The sequence below is a fragment of the Electrophorus electricus genome, chromosome 12 (genome assembly GCF_013358815.1).
Source record: "Electrophorus electricus isolate fEleEle1 chromosome 12, fEleEle1.pri, whole genome shotgun sequence".
Taxonomy (NCBI): Eukaryota; Metazoa; Chordata; class Actinopteri; order Gymnotiformes; family Gymnotidae; genus Electrophorus; species Electrophorus electricus.
In genome coordinates, this window is record NC_049546.1 from 21,772,957 (window position 1) to 21,793,772 (window position 20,816).

Sequence of the window (20,816 nt, forward strand, 5' to 3'; positions counted from 1 at the left end):
CTCGTAACTATAACAACAGGTTATACTGCCATCTCTTAATGTACATTTACTCAAGTCTTAATATTAACTTGCAGGTGTGTATTCACTGTGTTTAGTGAGGAGTCTATAGATTGTATTTTATGTGCTTTATTTAAAGCAAAACATACACATGTAACTGACAACAAAATGAACAGAGGTTACAAACAGTCTGGTGTGTCCGTTCAAAAAATATTTTATATGTATAAATGTTATATTACCAACTCTTTGTGCTACACAGTCAGATTTGGTGGCTCAAATGCCATAAAACAGGCCAAGCGAAGCAGGCCTCCACATTATGCACGAATCCTTTTCTTTACTTAATCAGGCTTGCCTTGATGTTACATTTCGAAAGCATAACCCACCCAGCCATACTGCAAATACTATGGACATGAATGATAGACAGCACCACGGACAGAGGACGCTGGGGGGGGGCATTCCCACAATCAACCCTGACAAGCTGTGAAAAGAAAGGGAGTGAGTAGGTACTCTATAGTTTTATTTCACTTTGTACAGCACTAAGACCTAATAAATATGGTTCCAAACAAAAGACTGTTAAAATTAAGGTCTTTAGTAGTACAAGTCTGTTCATGAATAACAACTGTTAGAATGCTCACTTTTTGACTGAGGCATTATCGTCGCACTGACATCCTATTGTCCAAAACCATTTACCTACTGACAAGACTACAATGGAATATATAGAGATATATATGTAAGAAAAAAACATACAAAAACAACATGAACATGGAAAGCCAAGGTCCTCTACATGAATCTGATGATGCACTGGACACTTCTCTGTTCAGTAGGGGCACACATTTTGCTTCAGTAATTCATGATCACACTTCTGGTGGAGAAGAACTCATGATATATGGCCAGCATATAAATAAAATTGTACAAATTTACAACCTAAACAACTCATGGACATTTTACTAAACGACATTCACAGAATTACTCCACCCTCCTCCACACAAACATCATAAATACTAAATCTGCCTCTTTTTGTTTACCGTGCCCACCCTGTATTAAACCGATCCAACTCTAATCTGCCAGGAAAAGTATTATATAGAATTCATTGACACAAATGTTTTTGTTTCTTTTTTTTTTAAAGAAATCAGGATTTCATCCTGGATCTTTAGGTTTCTCTGCAGAATTTAGCAGAAGTTGACATTGGTGAGGATAACACAGGGCTGTGTAGTATAGTTTCTATCTGGAGATTATTGTGATATATTGATCAAAACAGTAAAAGGTGTACAGAATGCATCCTCCCCTGAAGAATTCAACACTCATACTCATCAAGAATGTAAATAAATTTGTTGCACATTTAACTTCATTCATGCCTGTTACGTTATTGTTTAACATGATTCGTGGAAGGTTCTCTGCATAATTGTGCGATGGCAGCTTCATCCAACATTACATTTACAAGCCCCAACAATGACCTGGGAGTCTGTGAATTCAACACGTTACGTCTTTAAACTGGTTCAACAGTTAATATGTTAAGTGATACAGTACTATGTGGGCCCATTGGTGTAACTCAATAATCAGTTGATCAAATGATTTCTTGATTTGCAAATCAAGAAATGTACAAATTAATATAACAGGTAAAGGTAATGTAATACAATAGGTAGACAAGCCAACTGTTTTATAAACATGACTTAAAACAAAAATGAACACATTAATTTAGAAAAAGAATCAATGAACAGCAAGGACACCGAAGTGTTAGTGATGTAAAGCGCATCCACACGGCCCTTCTGTGTTGATACTCTCCGGCCTCTTACACGTACGTGAGTGAGTGAGTGGCTGAGCGAGACACAAGCGAGCCAGCCTGGGCCGCACCGCTAGTAAACAGATCAATGAAAGATTATTTTAAGTGCAACAGAAAAAGCAACACACATATTAACGCAATTATCAAATCACTCTTCACATTATGAAAAGCCTTGTTTTCACTCGTTAATTTATCAACTGAACATGTCTATGTTATATTTAACTGTCAAATTGTACATGTCTTAAATGCCTCCATAATTCATATTAGATTTTGATTTGTCAACTGATCAGTTGATTACTGAGCAGCTTTATCGTGCACCCATATAGTTCTGTATCAAAGCACAGCACAATTAAAACAAATATGTAGGGGAATTTGGTATTTATCAGCCTTATCTTTTGTCCTAGGTAATTCAACAGTTCCTTCAAAACTACATAATAAAGGTACAATACGTAGCATTTTCCTAATTCGCTTTATCATCTACCAACAAATTACTGACATTATTGGTTTGTGATTTACATGATTCATAATGAAGTAACCACTTTTACTACCATTGCAAATGTAGGGAACACTACATTTTTACAGCTCAGAAACTGTGATAAACCTCTAACTTAATGTCACTAAGTAACAATCAGTAAACAGCATTATGTAATTTTTTTCCCACCTATTGTACCTTTAAAGAGAAGGTCAAAAGATCTGTTGTAAAAGAAGCACTGCGAATATCTGTATACTTTGTAAAAGTCTTATTCATGTGTAACTAAGGGCTGTGGAACAGGTTGAATAAATTTTGAATAAACCACAAAGAGCACCTTGAATTATAACACATACTTCCAGTATGCTCGTGTCTCTTATAATGAACTTTCTTTCAACGTTGTCAAGCAACTGAATTCAAGAATAAAATTCATTGAGACCCGAACACAAAAGGCACCCAACTCAGAATTGTTAGCATGGCTACTCAGTAAGTCTCTGGTATGACAAATTCAAACTCTGTTGTATTCTCATTCATTTGGTTTCCGGGTCGAGGAGGGGGACCCGGTCGTGCATGAGCCCCTGGTCGGGTGTGTGCATCAGGTTCAACAAATATGTCATCCCAGTTCAAGATTTTGCTCTGGCCAGGGGGAAGTGCCTGGCTTGTAAAGTGTGCACGACCCGGGTTTATGTGCTGCACGATCCCATCTTCGTTGATGACTGGGATCCCCCCGGTTTCTTCGGAGACGAAAGAGTATGGTTTGAACTGCAGTGTTTTACAAGGAAGGAGGCGGTACAGGTTGTTGTCAGTGTCATCCTTCTCCTTCCTGCCTGAGGGATCCTGGTTGTGAGTTTGCTTGCAGTGAGAAGACAAGAGCTGGTAGTTGAGAAACATTTCATTACAGAGCAAGCACTGGTACCTCCTCTCACCTGTGTGAGTGATCTCATGTTTGGTTCTGTATTCCGCCAGGGCAAACACTTTGTCGCAGTAACGGCATGGGTACTTCCTCTCCCAGGAGTGAGTGTTAAAGTGACGCCTGAGACTCGTCAGACACACGTAGGGTCGCTTGCACACGATGCACACGTAAAAAGTCTTGCCATCCATTATGAGCTCATAATGATCTTCTTGCTCCAGTTTGCCTTTCTTCTTGCTTCGAGGTGAACTGTTTGACGGATTTCCCGTGCCGTGCCCTGGCGTCTGTGACTTCTTCCCAGGGCCGGCTCGAGAATCTCCTTCCCCCGGGTCCTCTTTCACAGGGACAATGTCATAGGTGTTCTCCCCTATGTTGGCGTAAACCTTGCACCCTGGTGAGAGCGAATCGATTTCCGAGGCTTTATCTAATGTTATCGTCTTTTTAGTGGACACGGTCGGAGAGATGTCCATACCAGGACCATTGTTAGTGCTGAAGGTAGGTCTCACGTCCGACAGTCTGATTTTGCCTGGCTGGTCGGACGTCTGCTCCAGAAGTACCTTCTTCTTCTGGACTCCAAGAACTTCACTGGCTTCTAGAGGAAGAGGGGCATTGTGGGATTCAGGAGTGAAGCTGTTCTGGCGAGCTGGAGTGGATGGTGCACTCTGTGTGGAGGATCTAGGAGAGGCAGGAATACTGGTGCTGGGGTCTGGGGACACCATAGGGCTTGCGTCCGGCTGGGGTTGTGCCGCATCTTGTGGGAAACTTTCTCCCACTGCACCCTGAGAAGGGAGCTCTCTCTTCTCATTTTGAGCGTTCACCACATCAGTGTTGACTTCTTCATCGTTTACAACTTTCTGTTTTTTAGCTTCAGGGCCTTCCTCGACATTTCCATCTACAGGTGACTTAGTCTTCGGCGCGTCCGTCTTGGAGACAAAGAGAACGTCATCGTTGTCAGAGTCGTCCTTGTCAGTACCACTAGCTGCCATTTTGAATTCCTCAGCAGACAGTGAGAATGATTCAGTGATGATTGGCATATTCTCTGCTTCACACTTCTCACTGGCATTCCCATTACCGTTCTCTCCTTCATTTGACAAGCCAGGTAATCCCTTGACTTGGGAAAGTGGCGTTGCAAGATTGGCAATGAATTTGACACCTAAGATCTGGCCAGCATTTATAAGGTCTTCCAATCTGTCAGACCGAACTCTATGGATTTTTGAGCTGTATATGTAATTCAGGATGTCTTCAAATATATCCGCCTTGATAAAATTTAACTCGATAACTTGTCCTGCAACTGAAAAAAGTTGGCGAAAGTAAGTGCTAGATGCAGACAACATTGTCTTGTGTGCCTTAAATTTCCGGTCCTGCACAATGATGGTCACGTCACAGAATAATCCATTGTTTCGCTGTTCACTGATGGACTCCAACAATGACAGAGGAAACTGTGTATCAGTTGCGGATATCAGCTTTAATTTCGACATACCTGTGAACAGAATGGTGAAAAGCACTGTAATGGCTACAGTAAAGTTAATTTCGATAATCCATAAAAGTTTTTTAGTACTGAGGATCATTCATGCTAGAATCTTTCCATTAAAAACCACAAGTACCACCTATTAAGATAATGACACCTTGTACATGATAGATTTAAAAGTAATGCTGGAAAAGCATGCCACAACGAGAAGTACACAAACTTGCAGGGCATGTTCAGGTGTAGTGGTTTATTTTGTGTAAAAGGATGACCTGAACTGTCACTGGTAGTCTGAGAGTATCTGACAGGCTGTTGCCAGTATAAACCCTCATGCTAGCACACATCTAGGAGCTGCAGATGTGCTCGATTAAACGTGCTCACTGCATCATCAATGCCCGTACGGATCTTTTAAACACGCATGACGATTATTCGTGTTACATGATCTTAGGCCACATGACTAAACACTGATAAGTGTGCTGTAAGACGCTAACTAGCCAGCCTTAGCCAGCTAAGATGGAGAAAAAGCAACAAAAGGAGGCAGAAAAGCGCCTACGTGCCCTCCAAGCTGCATGGCTGCTCAGTGTGCACTGAGGAATTGGAGAGCTAGTAAAGAAATATCTCTGCGTATTCCCTGCAGATGCCCCGCTACACTGGAAATACCGCTGGAAATATCGAAAAACAAGCAAATTAAAAAAAAAAAACCAAATGGCTACCAGCTAATATGTATGTGCTCGGTTCATCCTTCCTGCTTCGGCCTACCAGCTTAGCTAGTCGGCTACCCTCAGAAACGGCTTCTTAGGCGCAGAAATATACGCTCTCCTCTTTTTATTACACGCTTGGACATTTACCCCTGAATAATGCGCAATGGTGTACCTGCGATGTGGCGTTATCTGTGCCCAGTAATCAGCGTTTGGGAGTAATGTGGGTTTGTCGAGATGGACAACAAAACGAGTCCCTTGTCTCAGATGAAGCGAGGCTGCGACTCTCTGTGCAACCAACAGGAGACGCAAAATGGACTGTGTGCATGGAAGAAATAATGGGCAAATATATTCATTTGCATATTTTAAGTTTCTTCAATATACTTTTGAAAGATTAAAGTTACTCTGACGTTTTCTAATTTGTTTTGTAAAAATTTCAAAATTTGGATTGAAATAAATGTTACTTTCACCAACCATGTGCTATAGCCATAAAATAATATGGCAAACAAATGAACGCATGATGTCAAGAAAAATGCATGGACCTTTTACAGGCAGTTTACCATGAATTCAGTTGCTTTCTGAATTTTTTTTACTTCTCCAATTCGTCTAACCTAGAAGAAATATGTACGTATTTTATATCATGTTTTTGACTCTTAAAATAACACTAAAGCGGTGTTGTATCTAAAACCTCCAATGCTGTTGGGGGTGCTATTCTAATAAACCCGTCCTGCCTCTCTAGGACAATGTACGCCACAACGTAAACAAGACGCTATACGGACTCTCCGTATCTCCGTATCTTTAAACTAACGGATATCGGTAGCTAGCTGTGCACCTTGTTGTGGTGATGCGTTAACTTAGAACTCTCACTTTAGAGGTTTGTCTTTTTTGGAATTTTACGCGGATATAAAGTCCAGACCTACAAGTTATCCAGTCAAGCTTCACCTGGCTAAGTTAAGTTAGCTAGGTTAGCAGTGCTACGCAGTAATGCACCGTTGGTTAGCCTAACCGGGCTAGCTAAGCGCTAATCAGCTAGGTTAGTGATTACAGCTCCTCATCCCAGGGGGCAGAGCCGTTAAACGCCGTTAAACGCGTCCGTAGACTCATCCCCCGCCATGCCCGAGCCTGAGGGGGAAGGTTCGGGTCCCGTCAGCCCCAGACGGCGGCGCCGTAGTCGCTCCAGCACGAGGAGTCGCTCGGGCGAGCGCGAGCCGAGCCCCGCGCCGAAGAGGCACGAGGCGTCGGACGCCAAGGAGAGGAGGAGGAACCGGTTCCGCGTGGCACGCTCGCGCAGCCGCTCCAGGTCAAGGGAGCGTGAGCAGCGGGGCTACGGGGGGTCCCGGGCTGACTACTACGACCAGAGGGACGATGCTCAGCGACAAAGACAAGAAGCCTTCATAGCGAGGTGGGTTACTGAAGCCATGGGTGGCGCAGACTAGTAACCAGAAGGTTGCTGGGTTAAGTCCCACCACTGCCAAGTTGCCACTGTTGGGCCCCTGAGCGAGACCCTTAACCCTCAGTCAGAATTGTACGTTGCTTTGGATAAAAGTGTCAGCTAAATGCTGTAAATGTAACGTTTTAAGGTGTTCGCCAGTCATACCCGTAGACTGCGGCTGTACCCTTCTTTGTCCATGTTCACAAATGAGTAACAACTAATTTTACGTTATGCATTTATGTAACGTGGCAGGTCCTGAATTTTTGTCTTGCTTTATTCAGGCGCCTGCAAGAACGCGAACGCATTGGAGAGCTGGGTTCCCCTGAGGTCTGGGGCTACTCACCTAGAGTCAGAGAGCCTGAGTAGGTCCAATTCTCATGTGAATTCACCAGTTTGTCTCCCAACAGCAACCTGTATGCAAGTGCTGTATGTTTTTTGTGTCTTCTCCTGCTAGCTCAGATGAACACACTCCTGTTGAAGAGGATGTGAAGAACAGCAGCTCTGATTCTACTTCAGAAGGTGCGGTGCTTTTACCCTTAATTAACTAATGGTATTTAAGCAGTTTTTTCTTTCACTGTCATTTCAAAAACGCTTTAATGGTCAAAACTGTTTACATACACCAAATTAGTTCCAGACTGTAAACCATTCCATTGTGGTGGTTGTTCAACTTCGTTGAAGCGGTTAATTAATGAGTAATTTCTTTTTCTGTTTTCTTATTTCCAGAGGAAAGGAAAAAGAAGAAGAAGAAGAAAACAAAGAAGAAGAAAAGCCGGAAACACTCGGAGGACAGCGAGTCAGACGGCGACTCTGAGGGTCGGTCTGATCTTTAATTCCAGTTCAGTCTGAAGCGGTTACTCCTTATGTGGAACATGTGAAAAATAGTTTTTAGTCGCTGTATGTCAAATAGGATTCAATTTCAAATTGACTACCTGCTTCTTAAAGCGAACTAGTCCAGTTATCATCACTTCTTTTTTTTTTATTCAGAAGTGGTGAAAAAGAAGAAGAAGAAGAAGAAAAGTAAAAAGTAAGAATGTATTAATTTTCTCCCTCTATGCGTCTCGTACTTTCTAATGGACGAGCAAGGTTATAAAGTTCTCCTGTTTTACGAAGCCTCTTATCATCTCAGGAAGAAATCAAAGAAGAAGAAAGCTAAGAAGAGCCGCAAGGAGTCCAGCAGTTCCAGCAGTGACCAGTCAGCAGAGGAAGAAGACGACGACATGAGTGAAGAGCTCTGGGTGGAAAGGACTGGTCTGGAGGAGCATGTGGTTGGGCCTGAAGCACCATTAACGCATCTGTCCCAGGATGATAAACCATTAGAGTGGGTACCTGCCTTGCCTCCACACTCTTTATCCCCAGTTAGCACCTGTGCTAAACGTTTTAAAGCACCGCTAGTAATTTCTTATTTATTTTTTTGGTAATTGTATGTTTTGCATTTTTTTCCCTATAGTTTTGGTCATGCTCTGCTACCTGGTGAAGGTGCTGCTATGGCAGAGTATGTAAAGGCAGGGAAACGTATTCCAAGGAGAGGTGAGATCGGCTTGACCAGTGAAGAGATCGCAGACTTTGAGAAGTCGGGCTATGTGATGAGCGGAAGCAGGTATGTGTTTATTTGTTTGATTTAAAAGCGAGTAGGTTAGCTCATATCTAACTACTGACCCTACTGTGCTTGATGCCCTCCCCCAGACACCGGCGTATGGAAGCCGTAAGATTGAGGAAGGAAAACCAGATTTACAGCGCCGATGAGAAGAGGGCACTTGCGTCCTTCAACCAGGAAGAGAGGAGAAAGAGGGAAAGTAAAATTCTTTCTAGTTTCAGGGAAATGGTGTACAGAAAAACCAAAGGCAAAGAGGAGAAATAGACCGCCAAGCACACTGCTAACATTTAAGTCTGTCTGCCACCTTCATTCTCAGTGTATTGTAACTTAGTGCAAATAGTGAATGTTCGGTTTTGTTTCGTAATCCTTGCTGTACCAGGCATTGTGAGCTCTTCCTAAAATCAGATCGCTTGTGTATTTTCCTCAATAAAGAGTGAGCTGTGATTCTCAAGATTACCTACTGTATTAGTGTTCTGACATGCTTAGAAGTTATGGAAACCCCATTCACTGTGCAGTTAAAACCAAATTGTATGAACGTAGGAAGAATTGCAATGCAAATTCAAACAAGCTAACTCGGATATGCTTTTTTTATTTACTGTATATGATTTAAAGGACCAAATAGGCCGATTGCTAAAATTCACGAGGTTTTATAACATTCTTCACCAATATCTTATTTTCATAGTTCTGCAAGTGCATGATGTACTTGATGTAATCTCTGTATTGGAAAGATAAATCCAGACTTCCAACTTTCACAGAAATCCACCGTGTTGACTTTGTGCCATTTTAAGTGAGTGTAACTAGACCTTTAGGTTACAGCTTGATAGTCTTCAAATAGATCTTTTAGGTGTTTTTCCTCAATATAAAAGTTAACTGATTCTAACTAGTAACAAATTACACTAATATGCAGTGTACAGAATTGCTGGGAAACCTACAACATAAGCTATGTGAGAATTGCTATACAGGACATGCCACATTCAAATGACTACCATTATGCAATCATGATTGATTTACTGTAGCTATTGCATGATATGCAATCATGCTGTAGCTACAGTGACTCTCAGAACAGACAAATATTTGCTGTTAGGCCTGAAGTGTAGGAATTCATATCAGTCTACAACTTTAGAAATGATCATTTTATAATTGAGGAAACAAAAATATTAGGCAGTTTCTTAATAGGCAGCTGTGGCAAGAGCTTTTACTTCCAGCCACAGTAGGTTCTCCCCCTACCAAGCAGCTTTTCTAAAATGGGCTCACCATATGTACATGTAAAATCCTCACGTGTATGCAAGCAGCAAGTCACTTCGGCACCTGAGGGATGAAATGAGGTTTCCTGGCTACATGTCCATCACCAAACAGGAATCCAAGGACCAAGCAAAGCAATAATATATGCATGTTATTTTTAATACACATCAGGACAAAATACATATTTCAAAGTCATGGATGGGAGGGGTCTTTCTGATCTTCAGTTAATGTTCTCAAGTCCCTGTAAAATCAAGAAAACAGGTTAAAAATGTACATCATAAATATGTAACATTAATTAAAAGAATCATTAAACATATTGTCTATACTGATTAATCAAGGTCATGGGGAGTACAAGGAGTACAGACTGCCAGTCCACCACAGGGCATGCAAACACATTCACACCAGTCAACCCAACACGCATCGTCTGTTGGAGGGGCAAGGGAACATTCAGCTGGGTACTGAACCCAGGTTGCTGGAACTGAGAGGCAGCAGCACTAACCACTGCACAAATGGCATTCACCTTTGATTCGTAATATTTTCCAGTCCCTGACAATTGTTTGTCTCTCTGCATCAAGTACCACTGGTAAGGAACTCTTGCAATTCTCTTCTCCTAAAACATAAGAAATAAGGCAAATGTTATGTAGCCATATTACATTTATGGTAACAAGCTCTTTTGGGTCAAAAGGTTATTTATTACTAGAGAAAAGAATAAAAACTCTGTTTTTACTTCATGTTTACTACATATACACCCAATTCACACTTCTATATAACTCATATTTTAGAGAGATTTCTAGCATGGTGAGCAGCATTCATTTTCTCTCCTCTTCATTGCCATTTCACTTGACTAGCATTAATAATTTATCATACCAGCTCCTCTTGGCCACCATCACAGTGAGCAGGTGACGTGTGGTAGTCTACATACACGTTCCATCTATAACACTGGCCTACATAGCTACATAGAACTAACCAGGATGTACCTTGCTGTAGTAGAGGTGAATGAGAATATGCAAAGAAAGAATGCACCACTAATTTTGGATAGCACATCTCTGAATGCATTCTTTCCATCTCTAGCATCTGATATAACTCATCAGCTTCTCCTCAACTTATTAGCAGCCTTGTTTAGATCAAGTGTTGTTGGCACTACAGGGAAATTTGCGTGTTATATATTTCCAGGGACTGCATTTCGTCTTGCCTGGAGTACACTAACTAAAATCATGCAAACTGTTTTGACTATTCGAAGCAGGTACTGGGACAGTAGATTAGACAACCATAGATAATAGACTGTCACAAGGATTACATGTTACAAAACGCAAAACAAACAGAATATAGGTGGCTCGCTATCATACGAGCCATCACATACGTAGCTAGCGTTAAGATACTTAACCTACCTTCCCTCCATTAGTGAATTTATGTATCTGTGTAGTTGCAACACCAGGAATGACCAAACAAATTGTCATTATCGCAAAACCGGGTAGTATTTCATACCACATACTGAATGTTAAACACAGCCTCAAAGGCCTTAAAGACGCGATCCCGTATCCCTTCACGGTCACCTACCGACTTCCGGGACACGTGATCGCCACTTCCTCCTGACGGTATTATTAAGTTTATAGCGCCCTCTTGTGGTTAAAGTGCAAGAGTGCGTACGTTCCGGTTATTATACTGATAAATGTGAGATCTTCGAATAATGAAATGTTTATAAACTTTTAAAAGTCTGCAACAATAATTAATAAGTATTCATTAATACGCATTAACGTCTCTTGGCACGTTAGTCCAGATATTAGTCCGCAAAATATATCCTACAGCCAATCAAAAACGAGATATCCTACAGCCAATCAGATTTAGAATGTTTGCTTCTGTTACTATGATACGAGTAGGAAAAGTTGCGCGAGTGCGTTCGACAGTTGATGGCTTCGGAGCTGTTGATTAAACAATAAAAATAGTAAGTTCTCCTTCATCAAACTCCGACAGAAACATGAAAGAAGACAAGGAGAATACTCGACCCAGAGAAAAGAAAGTGGAAATCAAATGCGAAGAAAATGAAAAATCAGAGAAGCCAAATAAAGACAAGAAAGAGGCCATGACCAAGGTAGCTAAGCTATCTGAGCTCTTTTTCTGTGGCGTTGTAAACAGGTTAGCACTCTAGCTAGGCTCGGCTAACCCGGCTAACCCACCTAGTCGTTCGCTTAGGCCACAGACGTTCTCTGTTAACTAGCTCAACCACCTAATCTATTCGCCTCTTACAGGGGTAACGTGCTTTTCAACCAGCATTTGTTGAAATGTTTTCATCTGGCGGTAACTTGGCTGGCTAACTAGCTAACGCTAGCTAGCTTGCTAGTTTTGTGGATGCGGAGTGAAACGTAAAGGGAGATGGGTTATCGATCTATCTAGCTAGCTTTCTAACTTTCTGTCTAACTATTTAGCTAACTAATTAGGTTAGTCATTAGCTAGCTGTCCCAATTAGGCAACTGCAATCTCCTGGATTTTGGTGGGTAATCTAGCTAACTAGCTAGCTAGACACCAAGCTCTGTTGTTATGTTCACTAGCAAACCTCTCAGCTGAGCTGACTTGTTAGTCTACTTTCAGACTACTATTCAAGCTGGTTAGCTAAGATATCTTAGTAACTGGTTATTTTTATTTTCCCACCACTAACATTATCTGATAGGGTACAGCAAATAAAAAAACTACAGTTTTCCGTATGTCATTTGATTTCTTTGTCGTGTGTTTTGCCTTCAACAATATTTTATTCCAATTGGAATTAGATCGTAATTCGACGCCTTCCTCCCAGCCTAACTAAGGAAGAGTTGGAGGAACAGTTACAACCTCTTCCAGAAGTGGATTATCTCGAGTTCTTCTCTAGTGACACCAGGTCTGTGGCCCCCACAAAAGGAAGCACTGTCTACAGGGGGCTAAATTAAAACGTGAATAGTGTTATACATGTGTTATTAAATATGCATAATGGATTCAGGACGCTTCGTTAAGATTTCTGTTTTGTTGCAGTCTGTACCCTCATCTTTTTGCAAGAGCATACCTAAATTTCAAGAACCAGGAAGACATTGTTCTTTTCAGAGATCGGTTTGATGGCTATGTCTTCATTGATAACCGAGGTTTGAACATGAATGTTTGGACATATCTCTAATTTGTCAACTTGGTATTTTACACCATAGATTTATGTTGTTTGTTCCATTTATTAGTGCTAACTGCCATCTAAGTGAGTTTGTAATAAAATGTTGCCTTTTGTTGAAGGGCAAGAGTACCCTGCAATTGTTGAGTTTGCCCCATTTCAGAAGATTGCTAAGAAGAGGAGTAAGAAAAGGGATGCCAAAAGTGGAACAATTGAGGAAGGTGATAAGTTGGACCTACTCGTACTCAAAGATGAGATGATATGCTCCTCCTTTCAGCAGTTGATCACTGCAGTAATAGAATTTAAGTTGAACACAAGCATTGACATTTCCCTCTATATGGAGAATTATTAGAACATTGTTCCTACAAGATTCTTTTACACCCAGTCCGCAACAACTGCCTCTACAATTTTATGTTTCTTTTGTAGATTCTGATTACAAGAAATTTTTGGAGCTATACAATGGTGATGAAGAGAAGTTTTCATCTACTCCTGAGACATTATTAGAAGAAATAGAGGCTAAGACAAAGGAGCTGTTTGGTGAGTTAACTGTGTGCTGGGGAGACTCAGTTACATGCACACACCTGAAAAGGTTATAATTCTTCCTTTACTTTCTTTATCCAGCCAAGAAAACAACTCCTCTCTTGGACTTCCTTAAGAACAAACAGGTGAACCTTTGTTACAACTTTTTGATTTTTTTAAATTTATGTATGTATGGTTGGTACACCATTTGGCAGCCCATACCAAGCATTCCATTATACCATGGGCAGTTTTGCATGTGTTTATATATTACACAGCATTGCAAAAGGAAATGATCTGGTGTATAAATGTCACTTCCATTCAATTCTTCTCAGGTTGTATTATAGGAGCATAGACAAGGTATTTGTTATTTTTGGAGCCCAGAAAAAAACTGGCAATAAGATCTTTACCAGTCCAGAACACCTCTGGTAGACATGAAAGATCAGTGATGTCACTAACCTGGCTCCTACACTGACAAGCACTGCAAAGTTTTTCTAAAAAGAAAACTCATTTGCATTTGTGAGAGCTACGACTAGTCTCAGCATAGAGTGGCTACTGCTTACCAGTGCCCAAGGTGGAGTAGTGTTGATGTTTGCATGAGTAGAAAAAAAACATGTGGTCTGTCTGTCTTCATCCAGAGATTAAGGGAGGAAAAGAAAGAGGAGAGAAGGAGGAGAGAGCTGGAACGCAAACGCTTGCGGGAAGAAGAGCGGCGGAAGTGGCGAGAGGAAGACCGAAGGAAACGCAAAGAGGCGGAGAAATCAAAAAGAGGAGAAAGGGCACCTGAAAAGGACAAGGACCAACTTAAAGAGGAGCAGCCAAAAATCAAGGTACTGGATTAGCCTGAACATCGTGGAGTGTAAGGCATAAAGCAGAGAGGACACATGAATGTAAGTGCAGCCTTGCTCGTTCCTTTTCTGCTCATCCCCCATTCTTATGGTGCGTTGGCACCTGCTGGTTTCTGCTGCAGCTCTTGAAGAAACCAGACAAACCAGAGAACGGCGACGCTGAAAAGCTAAAAGAGAAGCCAAAAAAATCAGACCGCGAGAAGCTGAAGGAAGACCGAGTTCCCGGAGGAGTCGATGTCAAGAGGCGGCAAAATGGCGAACACCGAGAGGAAAAGACAAGAAGGTGAAGTTCACACACAGGATATATTCAGTAGAGGTTATCCAGTAATGGATCCCCAAACAGTGCTGTTGCTTCTTAGAGGAGGTGCTGTTATGGTTCATTATCTTTTCGAAAGCTGCTTTGTAGAGTCTTGTTCTATGAGTTCAAAGATGCACAAAAATATTTTCACATTAATTGGATCAACCCACTTTCTTGAACTCTAATGCAGATTGGAGGAGGATGGCCGCCGGGAACACCGGGATCGGGATACAGACAGGGAAAGGGAGCGTGAGAGGGACCGCCGGGATCGGGATACAGACAGGGAAAGGGAGCGTGAGAGGGAGCGCCGTCAGAAAGAGAAGGAGCGGATCAGGAGGCAGGACGAGGAGCGTCGTCGTCGTCGGGAGCGGCACGATGGAGAAAATGTTTACAAAAAGAGAGAGGAGGAGGGGCGAAAGGAAAAGGAGCGTGTCTGGGAGAAGAGGAAGAGTGAGAATACAGGAGACTTCTGCAGTCACGCTCCACTCGACAAATCGGACAAGCCCTACAAAGATTCTAAAAAAGAAGAAAGTGTGAAAAGGGATCGTTTACGGAACAAGGTGTTACTTTGAGTTGGATCTGCTTGTCATGTTTGTCATATGTAAACTGAATATGGGAAGAATTTAACCACCCTATAAATATCAATGCACAGAGTAAAAATATTAGGTGTTCTTTTACTACTTCATAGTAAAATGCAACATGTAAAGTACCTTCTAAAGAGGACTATTTTCAAGTAAAAGATCTGAATTATTGTATTATAACACGTAACCTTGTCAAAACTTGGAGGGTTATCACCAAAGTTAAACCCCATATACTACCTAACTGAAATCTTCATTTCTGGACTAGAGAAAGTGTGAAAACACTCATTTCAGGTGCCTCTGCTCTTTCCCATTCACACAATGCAGAAATCCTCGTGTGTTAATATTACATGTTTATCTTGCACTGTATTGGTCTTAACCTGCTTCACTGATCATTCATCGTACTTATCAGCTGTGTGATCTTCTGAAAAGACCGCTTTGTATTTTGTCCCAGGATCGACCTGCCATCCAGCTGTACCAGCCAGGAGCGAGAAGCCGCAACAAAGGAGTAGGAGACAGCCAGGCGGGGGACAAGATGGCAGAGCGGGACGCTAAGAATGCACAAGAGAAAGGGGAAGAGTGAGTGAATGGCCATAATGATGATGAGGAGGAAATCTGGTCCTGCCAGGGCTGATCAGCATCAGAAAAGTGTGGTGGTGCCAAAGCTCCTTCCCCTCTCGAGGTCTCTGTCAGACAGACAGAAGCCCAACCCTGTCACCCTACTGTGCCTGAATGAGCCCCCTTTCATTTCTTTTTATTAGAAAGGCAAGGGATAAATCTCGCTCCCTGACCAACGCTTGGAGTCGAGCTGTGGCGCCTAGCAAGAGAAGCCAAAGTGGACCACGAGGATGCAAAAGTGACCTTACTCATGGTGCACAACCAAAACATATTGTACTTCACAGCTGTTCAGCTCCTCTGGTATGTGAGGCTAGTGATCCAGTTTGTTTACTCTGCCACACTCCAATAAGTTACCGAAGGTTTTACAGAAAGTTTCACAGGTACAGTTTGTTTGGATGATTTTTAAAGAGATTCCCCTCCCATTAACCTTTGCTACGTGGACTCTGAGCCATGTGCTATGATGTCTTTATCACAGTCAGGTGTTTTTGTTTTTTTTCTTTTTAAAGCTGACATCATTTTCTGGAAATCTTGTTAAATTTAGCAAGTGGCCTTCCCAACTTTTGCAATAAAGCTTTACCCTATGAATGCTACTGCAGACTGAGTTTGTTGGAATCCAGCTGTCACCTTTAATTGGAGCATTAAAACAATGATCATCTTTTTTAAATAACAGGCATTTAGCTGTTTTTTTAGGTAATTGATAGGGGGAGATGAGCCTCTAGGTAAAGTGCTTTCATTTAGAGGTTTGCTAAAGACAATCCTCTGTGAGCAGATGAGGGAGCGCCTTTGTTTTACCTTTGTATTAATGTGCACAATGTTATGTTGTAAGGAGATGAATGAACAAACAAACAAAAAATGTACCCCAGTATCAAACCTTGATCTGAAGCATGGCAAAGTAAGTGTGCTGTGGTGTTGATTGATCTGTCGTTGCCTGGACACTTGTTACTGAGGGATCAGTGAGATCCAGGTTGTATTAGAAAAATCTGTAGTAGTTCAGGGTGTTGGTGCTCTAAACTCTTAAGGGATTAGTTAATCCAACATAATCATGATCCAAAACCACCAACGGAGTGGCTCAAACAATTAAAACCTGTTTTTTAAATCATTTTTAGAAGTCAGAATATTTTCGTTACAGTGCCATTTAAAATCCCAGGACGTGCCATAAATACATCTGATCTGAACTAGTGTTGAGCCCAATTCCCTCTGCGCAGGACATCGCAGATGTGACTGACTTATTTCGCTAAAGTTAGAAAATTCCCAAACGGGCCAACGGGCACGTGTTTGTGCGCGTCGCATGACGTTTTGGCGCTCCGCGTCGCAGATATACTACGTCACCATGACGCACGCTTCCTTCTCTTCAGCCGCCGCCATAGTGGTGAAAGGATTGTGTATCTATAATGGTGAGAAACAATCAGTGAACATCCTCATGTAGTCGTGTGTTTTGTGGCAGAGGTCATTACCGATGTACGTGAAAGAATGTTTTACGTCTGTGTGTTTAAGAATTGCAGTGATTAAGCTGTTGTGGAAATTTTATATCATTAAAAGTTTACCCACTCCGGAATAGTCGGAGCATTACTATGAGTAACATTATTGTGTTGTCTCACCAACACTCTCACACTACGCATTTATTTAAAGGTGCCCAGGCTGCGGCGTTTGTATCCCTAAGCGTGTATTTCACTATGAACTCTTAATGTCTAGCTGGGCTAATGTGTTGCTCCCTGCGCTCGTTCCAGGCGTCGCACAAGACGTTCAGGATCAAACGTTTCCTCGCTAAGAAGCAGAAGCAGAACCGGCCGATTCCGCAGTGGATCAGAATGAAGACCGGCAACAAGATCAGGTAGGAGGAGGCTGAGGCTGGGTCCAAGCCGTAGTGAGGGGCTCCATCCACGACTGGGATGGTCTGTCCCACAGTCGTCGGAAGCAGGACGCAATTACTGTGCTTCGTCTTGTGGAAGTGCTGTCGTTATCCTGCTGAGAGCAACATCTACTACAGAGCCCCTTCTGCTCGTCTTGTGGGATGAGAAATGCTCTTTAGTAGTAACAGCTACTTTTTTTGAGACTCGTTGCCATATTTTTTAGAGCTCAAACTAAGGAATGTTTATAGAGGGGTTATTTGTAACTTCCCCCTGTATTTTCCCCACTCTTGGTATCCTTACATTTTTCCTAATGCCTGATTTATGTAGTCCAGAAAGGGCTTGAGTGACTTCTACATCATTCAGATTTTGTCCACTTTATGCTTATTAATGTGAATGCAATAAACATGAGTAGGAGAGCAATGTACTGTCAAACTGTTTTATAAAAGTAGAGGTTTTTGCATATGTTTTAGGTTATCTGTAGCAGTTAATCTTTATTAGAAGCACACACTCACAGGTCACAGGACTGACCTGCATGGACCCGTTTATAAGAGGAACAATAAAAATAAGATGCAGTGGCCTTTGATTTGTAAAATGTTGACTAGCCACCAGGTTTTGTGGTTCTTAAGCTGGGACGCTTTTCTTGCAGGTATAACTCCAAGCGGCGTCACTGGAGGAGGACCAAGCTCGGCTTGTAAGTCTGCGGTCTGTCTCTTCAGCTTCTCCCACACGGACCCCCGCCAACCCTGCGGAGAGAAGCCACGCTATCCGGAACAGTGCTCTGTCTCTTGTACAGATTCTCTGGACGTGCTGTTGTGAAACAATAAAATGACTTTGTCATCGCACCAGAAATCTTTCCCCTTTTGCCCTTTGTTTGACCGTGGGTTTTGGTGAATGTTCCATGTTGAGGATTGTTGTACATTCTGCTCTTCAGCATGGACCACCACCAACCCATGGTTTTGTGGTATAAGTTCAAGTTTGGTTTATTTGTCACATACATAGTCATACACAGTATAACTTGCAGTGAAATGGTTTGAGATGGTATAAATGGTATAAAACAGTACAAAAACTGAAATGAGATCAAAAAGACTGGTGGGATTTTTAATGTAAAACAGTTGCAGTCTGAGTCTTGAAAAGAGTGGTTATGGTTTTACAGGAGAGGGCACTTGCATATTTTTGCTTTAATCTGTTTACATAAATATGGAGGGTGAACTACAAATGAATGGATTATACAAACAAAATCACTTGGTTTCAAATTAACTGACAGGTTGCTCTGAACTGTAAAGGTGCAAAATGTCTTCAATAATCAAAAGGGTCAGAGTATGTTGTAATATTTAATAGTTATGAAACCTGTCTTTTGCATGTTTAGTTTTTTCCTCTAGAGAAAAATGGGGTGAGTCTCTTTACAAATGAGCTTAGTCCCCATCTGTGAGTTCTGCTGAAGGAATCCACCTCATCTGTGTTCTTTGGGCATTCCTCCACGGATAATTCTACACATTCCCTGTTATTATTAAAATTCAGTTTGCAGTAAGTGTGCTCATCATCCCATGCACCAAGGAGCTCCTTAATTTCTGGGGATACATTTCCTTTGAGGTACTGCCAAGGTCTTTTACCACTGTAGTCCATGACATCCACATCAGCACTAAATGCACCAACTAAAACCTTTATGACCATGTACTGACTTTGCATAGCAGCAATGTGAAGAGGTGTCAGACCACCACTGCCCTTCAAGTTCACGTTCACTGGGACACCTTGTTTTTCAGCATGTTTCAGAAGGTTTATTAATGTTTCGTGGTTCCCATTTTTGGCCAACCAGTGGAGAGCTGTGTAACCACTCACAAAGTCCTTTCTAGTCAGTAAACTGGGGTCCTCTGACAGAAACTCCACTATGGTGTCCAAATTTCCATCTACAACTGACAGCATCCAGGCGTGCTCCAGTGGCTCTAAGGCCCAAAGTGCAGAGTCTTCCTCTGCCCCCCACGACTCGCTCGCACTTTGTAACGATAAGATATTGGACAGTCCACTGTGCGATTTGTAGTTCAAAAACAAATCTTTCAGATATTTTTTACGCATAGCAGGGGTAAGAGAACCTTTGTCTGTGGAGTCCAGCGACGTTTTTTGTTCACTCGTCTCAAACTGCCTTTGAAATCTGGACCTGCGCGTCGAGGCATTGAGCGCCAGGGGCAGTGAACGCGCACCAACTTTTGAAGCGCGCTCCTGAAGGCTTGCGTGACAGTGGCGCGACACCGCACCAGTGGAAGAGGCGAGCACACTGACATGACATGAGATTGTAGTTTCGGTATGTCTTTGTACTTCTAAATTTAAGTCATCTCCATCCATTTGGGATTGTGCGGGAGTCTCAGAGCCGTTGGGGCTACTTTCTGACAGACTACAGATGTTATTGTTCTCATACATATTGTTTATACTACCCGAGTTCTCTTTCCTTGTTTACGTACACACTGAGGAAGTTTACGTATACAAATTATCCTCTTGAAAATACTCCATTCTCTGAATTTCTGAAAAACAACAACAACAACAACAACAACAACATTACAGTTAGAATATGTTGACAAAGGGATAAGACAACAGCACTCTTGTGGAATAATTATTACATTTCTCCATTACACAAACAATTCCTCTTCCTTGTTTTAAAACGTGGACTACGGTTCCTCTTTTTTAGAATCACACGCATATAATCGTAGCTTATTACTATGAATGTAATGCATAAAATTGGCTAATGTTTTGTCTATAAACAAAATCTTAAACAAGCTTAAACAAAAGGCTATACGCATAAATTTTCTTGATTTAGGATAAAGGTATATAGAATAAATGACATCGCGCTATTAGGCTACTCTTGAGTGTTCTATGTACTGATGCAGAGGGTTTTATTTGCCTGACTTTTTTTATTTGCGCTGTCCAGTGTATTCATGACTGGGTGTGTTGCAAATGAAGCCAGCCGCGCCTCTCACCTGTCCTGGTGCGCTCGGCGTTCTTCCTCCCGATGTCACAGTACTTCACTCCATTCTTTACACAATTCTTTCGGACTGGTAGCTCAACAAATACAGCGCTGACATTAAGGATCTTACGACCGAGTTTTCTGTCCAAAATTATTTATAATCTAGCTGATTCCGAACAAAAATGCGCCACCCTTTGACAGAGTAAAAGCTCTTCGAAGTTCCAAGTGTAGTAACTGCCAGTGAGCTCGACAGCAAGGCTTTTAACCGGGCATGTGACCGCTCATGTTGGCGACCGATAGGCTGCAAAAGAGGAAAGCGCGTCACCATTCATGAGTTACTTATTAGTGATGAGTTCTTACAGATTTACTATATCTTATTGTGGGCCAAGCGTATTTTGGGATTGCTTGATTAGCTAACCTAATCTATTTTGAGTTGTTTAGCCC

At 41.9% G+C, this 20,816-nt stretch overlaps 6 protein-coding genes and 1 non-coding gene across 9 annotated transcripts; 4 read left to right on the forward strand and 3 right to left on the reverse strand.

Moving 5' to 3' along the window:
- Positions 1–998: 998 nt before the first annotated feature.
- On the reverse strand, positions 999–5,731 carry zbtb33 (zinc finger and BTB domain containing 33). 2 transcript variants are annotated; one of them, XM_027018580.2, is made up of 3 exons: positions 5,495–5,731; positions 3,173–4,636; positions 999–1,850 (listed from the first exon to the last, which is right to left on the reverse strand). In XM_027018580.2, the coding sequence occupies exons 2-3, from the start codon at positions 4,632–4,634 to the stop codon at positions 1,732–1,734; spliced, it is 1,581 nt and encodes a 526-aa protein (XP_026874381.2). In that variant the 5' UTR covers positions 4,635–4,636; positions 5,495–5,731; the 3' UTR covers positions 999–1,731. The 2 variants fall into 2 exon arrangements, with proteins under 2 accessions (XP_026874381.2, XP_026874380.2); XM_027018579.2 differs by lacking the exon at positions 999–1,850 and having other exon boundaries at positions 2,439–4,636.
- Positions 5,732–6,038: 307 nt separating this feature from the next.
- nkap (NFKB activating protein) lies at positions 6,039–8,801 on the forward strand. The gene is made up of 8 exons (XM_027018575.2): positions 6,039–6,721; positions 7,033–7,113; positions 7,206–7,270; positions 7,475–7,564; positions 7,736–7,775; positions 7,878–8,069; positions 8,199–8,348; positions 8,435–8,801. The coding sequence occupies exons 1-8, from the start codon at positions 6,432–6,434 to the stop codon at positions 8,607–8,609; spliced, it is 1,083 nt and encodes a 360-aa protein (XP_026874376.1). The 5' UTR covers positions 6,039–6,431; the 3' UTR covers positions 8,610–8,801.
- Positions 8,802–9,725: 924 nt separating this feature from the next.
- On the reverse strand, positions 9,726–11,165 carry ndufa1 (NADH:ubiquinone oxidoreductase subunit A1). Its single transcript, XM_027018576.2, has 3 exons — positions 10,976–11,165; positions 10,108–10,197; positions 9,726–9,828 (listed from the first exon to the last, which is right to left on the reverse strand). Exons 1-3 carry the CDS (start codon positions 11,075–11,077, stop codon positions 9,808–9,810), a joined length of 213 nt encoding a protein of 70 aa, XP_026874377.1. The 5' UTR covers positions 11,078–11,165; the 3' UTR covers positions 9,726–9,807.
- Positions 11,166–11,469: 304 nt separating this feature from the next.
- upf3b (UPF3B regulator of nonsense mediated mRNA decay) lies at positions 11,470–16,159 on the forward strand. The gene is made up of 10 exons (XM_027018574.2): positions 11,470–11,676; positions 12,350–12,456; positions 12,588–12,694; positions 12,834–12,932; positions 13,138–13,248; positions 13,333–13,376; positions 13,866–14,057; positions 14,198–14,358; positions 14,564–14,933; positions 15,406–16,159. Exons 1-10 carry the CDS (start codon positions 11,563–11,565, stop codon positions 15,532–15,534), a joined length of 1,434 nt encoding a protein of 477 aa, XP_026874375.1. The 5' UTR covers positions 11,470–11,562; the 3' UTR covers positions 15,535–16,159.
- A 720-nt stretch (positions 16,160–16,879) lies between these two features.
- Positions 16,880–18,268, forward strand: rpl39 (ribosomal protein L39). The gene is made up of 3 exons (XM_027018543.2): positions 16,880–16,963; positions 17,297–17,400; positions 18,066–18,268. The coding sequence occupies exons 1-3, from the start codon at positions 16,961–16,963 to the stop codon at positions 18,112–18,114; spliced, it is 156 nt and encodes a 51-aa protein (XP_026874344.1). The 5' UTR covers positions 16,880–16,960; the 3' UTR covers positions 18,115–18,268.
- LOC113582679 lies at positions 17,481–17,609 on the forward strand. Its single transcript, XR_003411180.1, has one exon. It is a non-coding gene; the product is annotated as a small nucleolar RNA SNORA69 (small nucleolar RNA).
- On the reverse strand, positions 18,077–20,618 carry sowahd (sosondowah ankyrin repeat domain family d). 2 transcript variants are annotated; one of them, XM_027018542.2, is made up of 2 exons: positions 20,386–20,618; positions 18,077–19,924 (listed from the first exon to the last, which is right to left on the reverse strand). In XM_027018542.2, exon 2 carries the CDS (start codon positions 19,829–19,831, stop codon positions 18,782–18,784), a length of 1,050 nt encoding a protein of 349 aa, XP_026874343.1. In that variant the 5' UTR covers positions 19,832–19,924; positions 20,386–20,618; the 3' UTR covers positions 18,077–18,781. The 2 variants fall into 2 exon arrangements, with proteins under 2 accessions (XP_026874343.1, XP_026874342.1); XM_027018541.2 differs by having other exon boundaries at positions 18,077–19,932.
- Between the last annotated feature and the right edge of the window lie 198 nt (positions 20,619–20,816).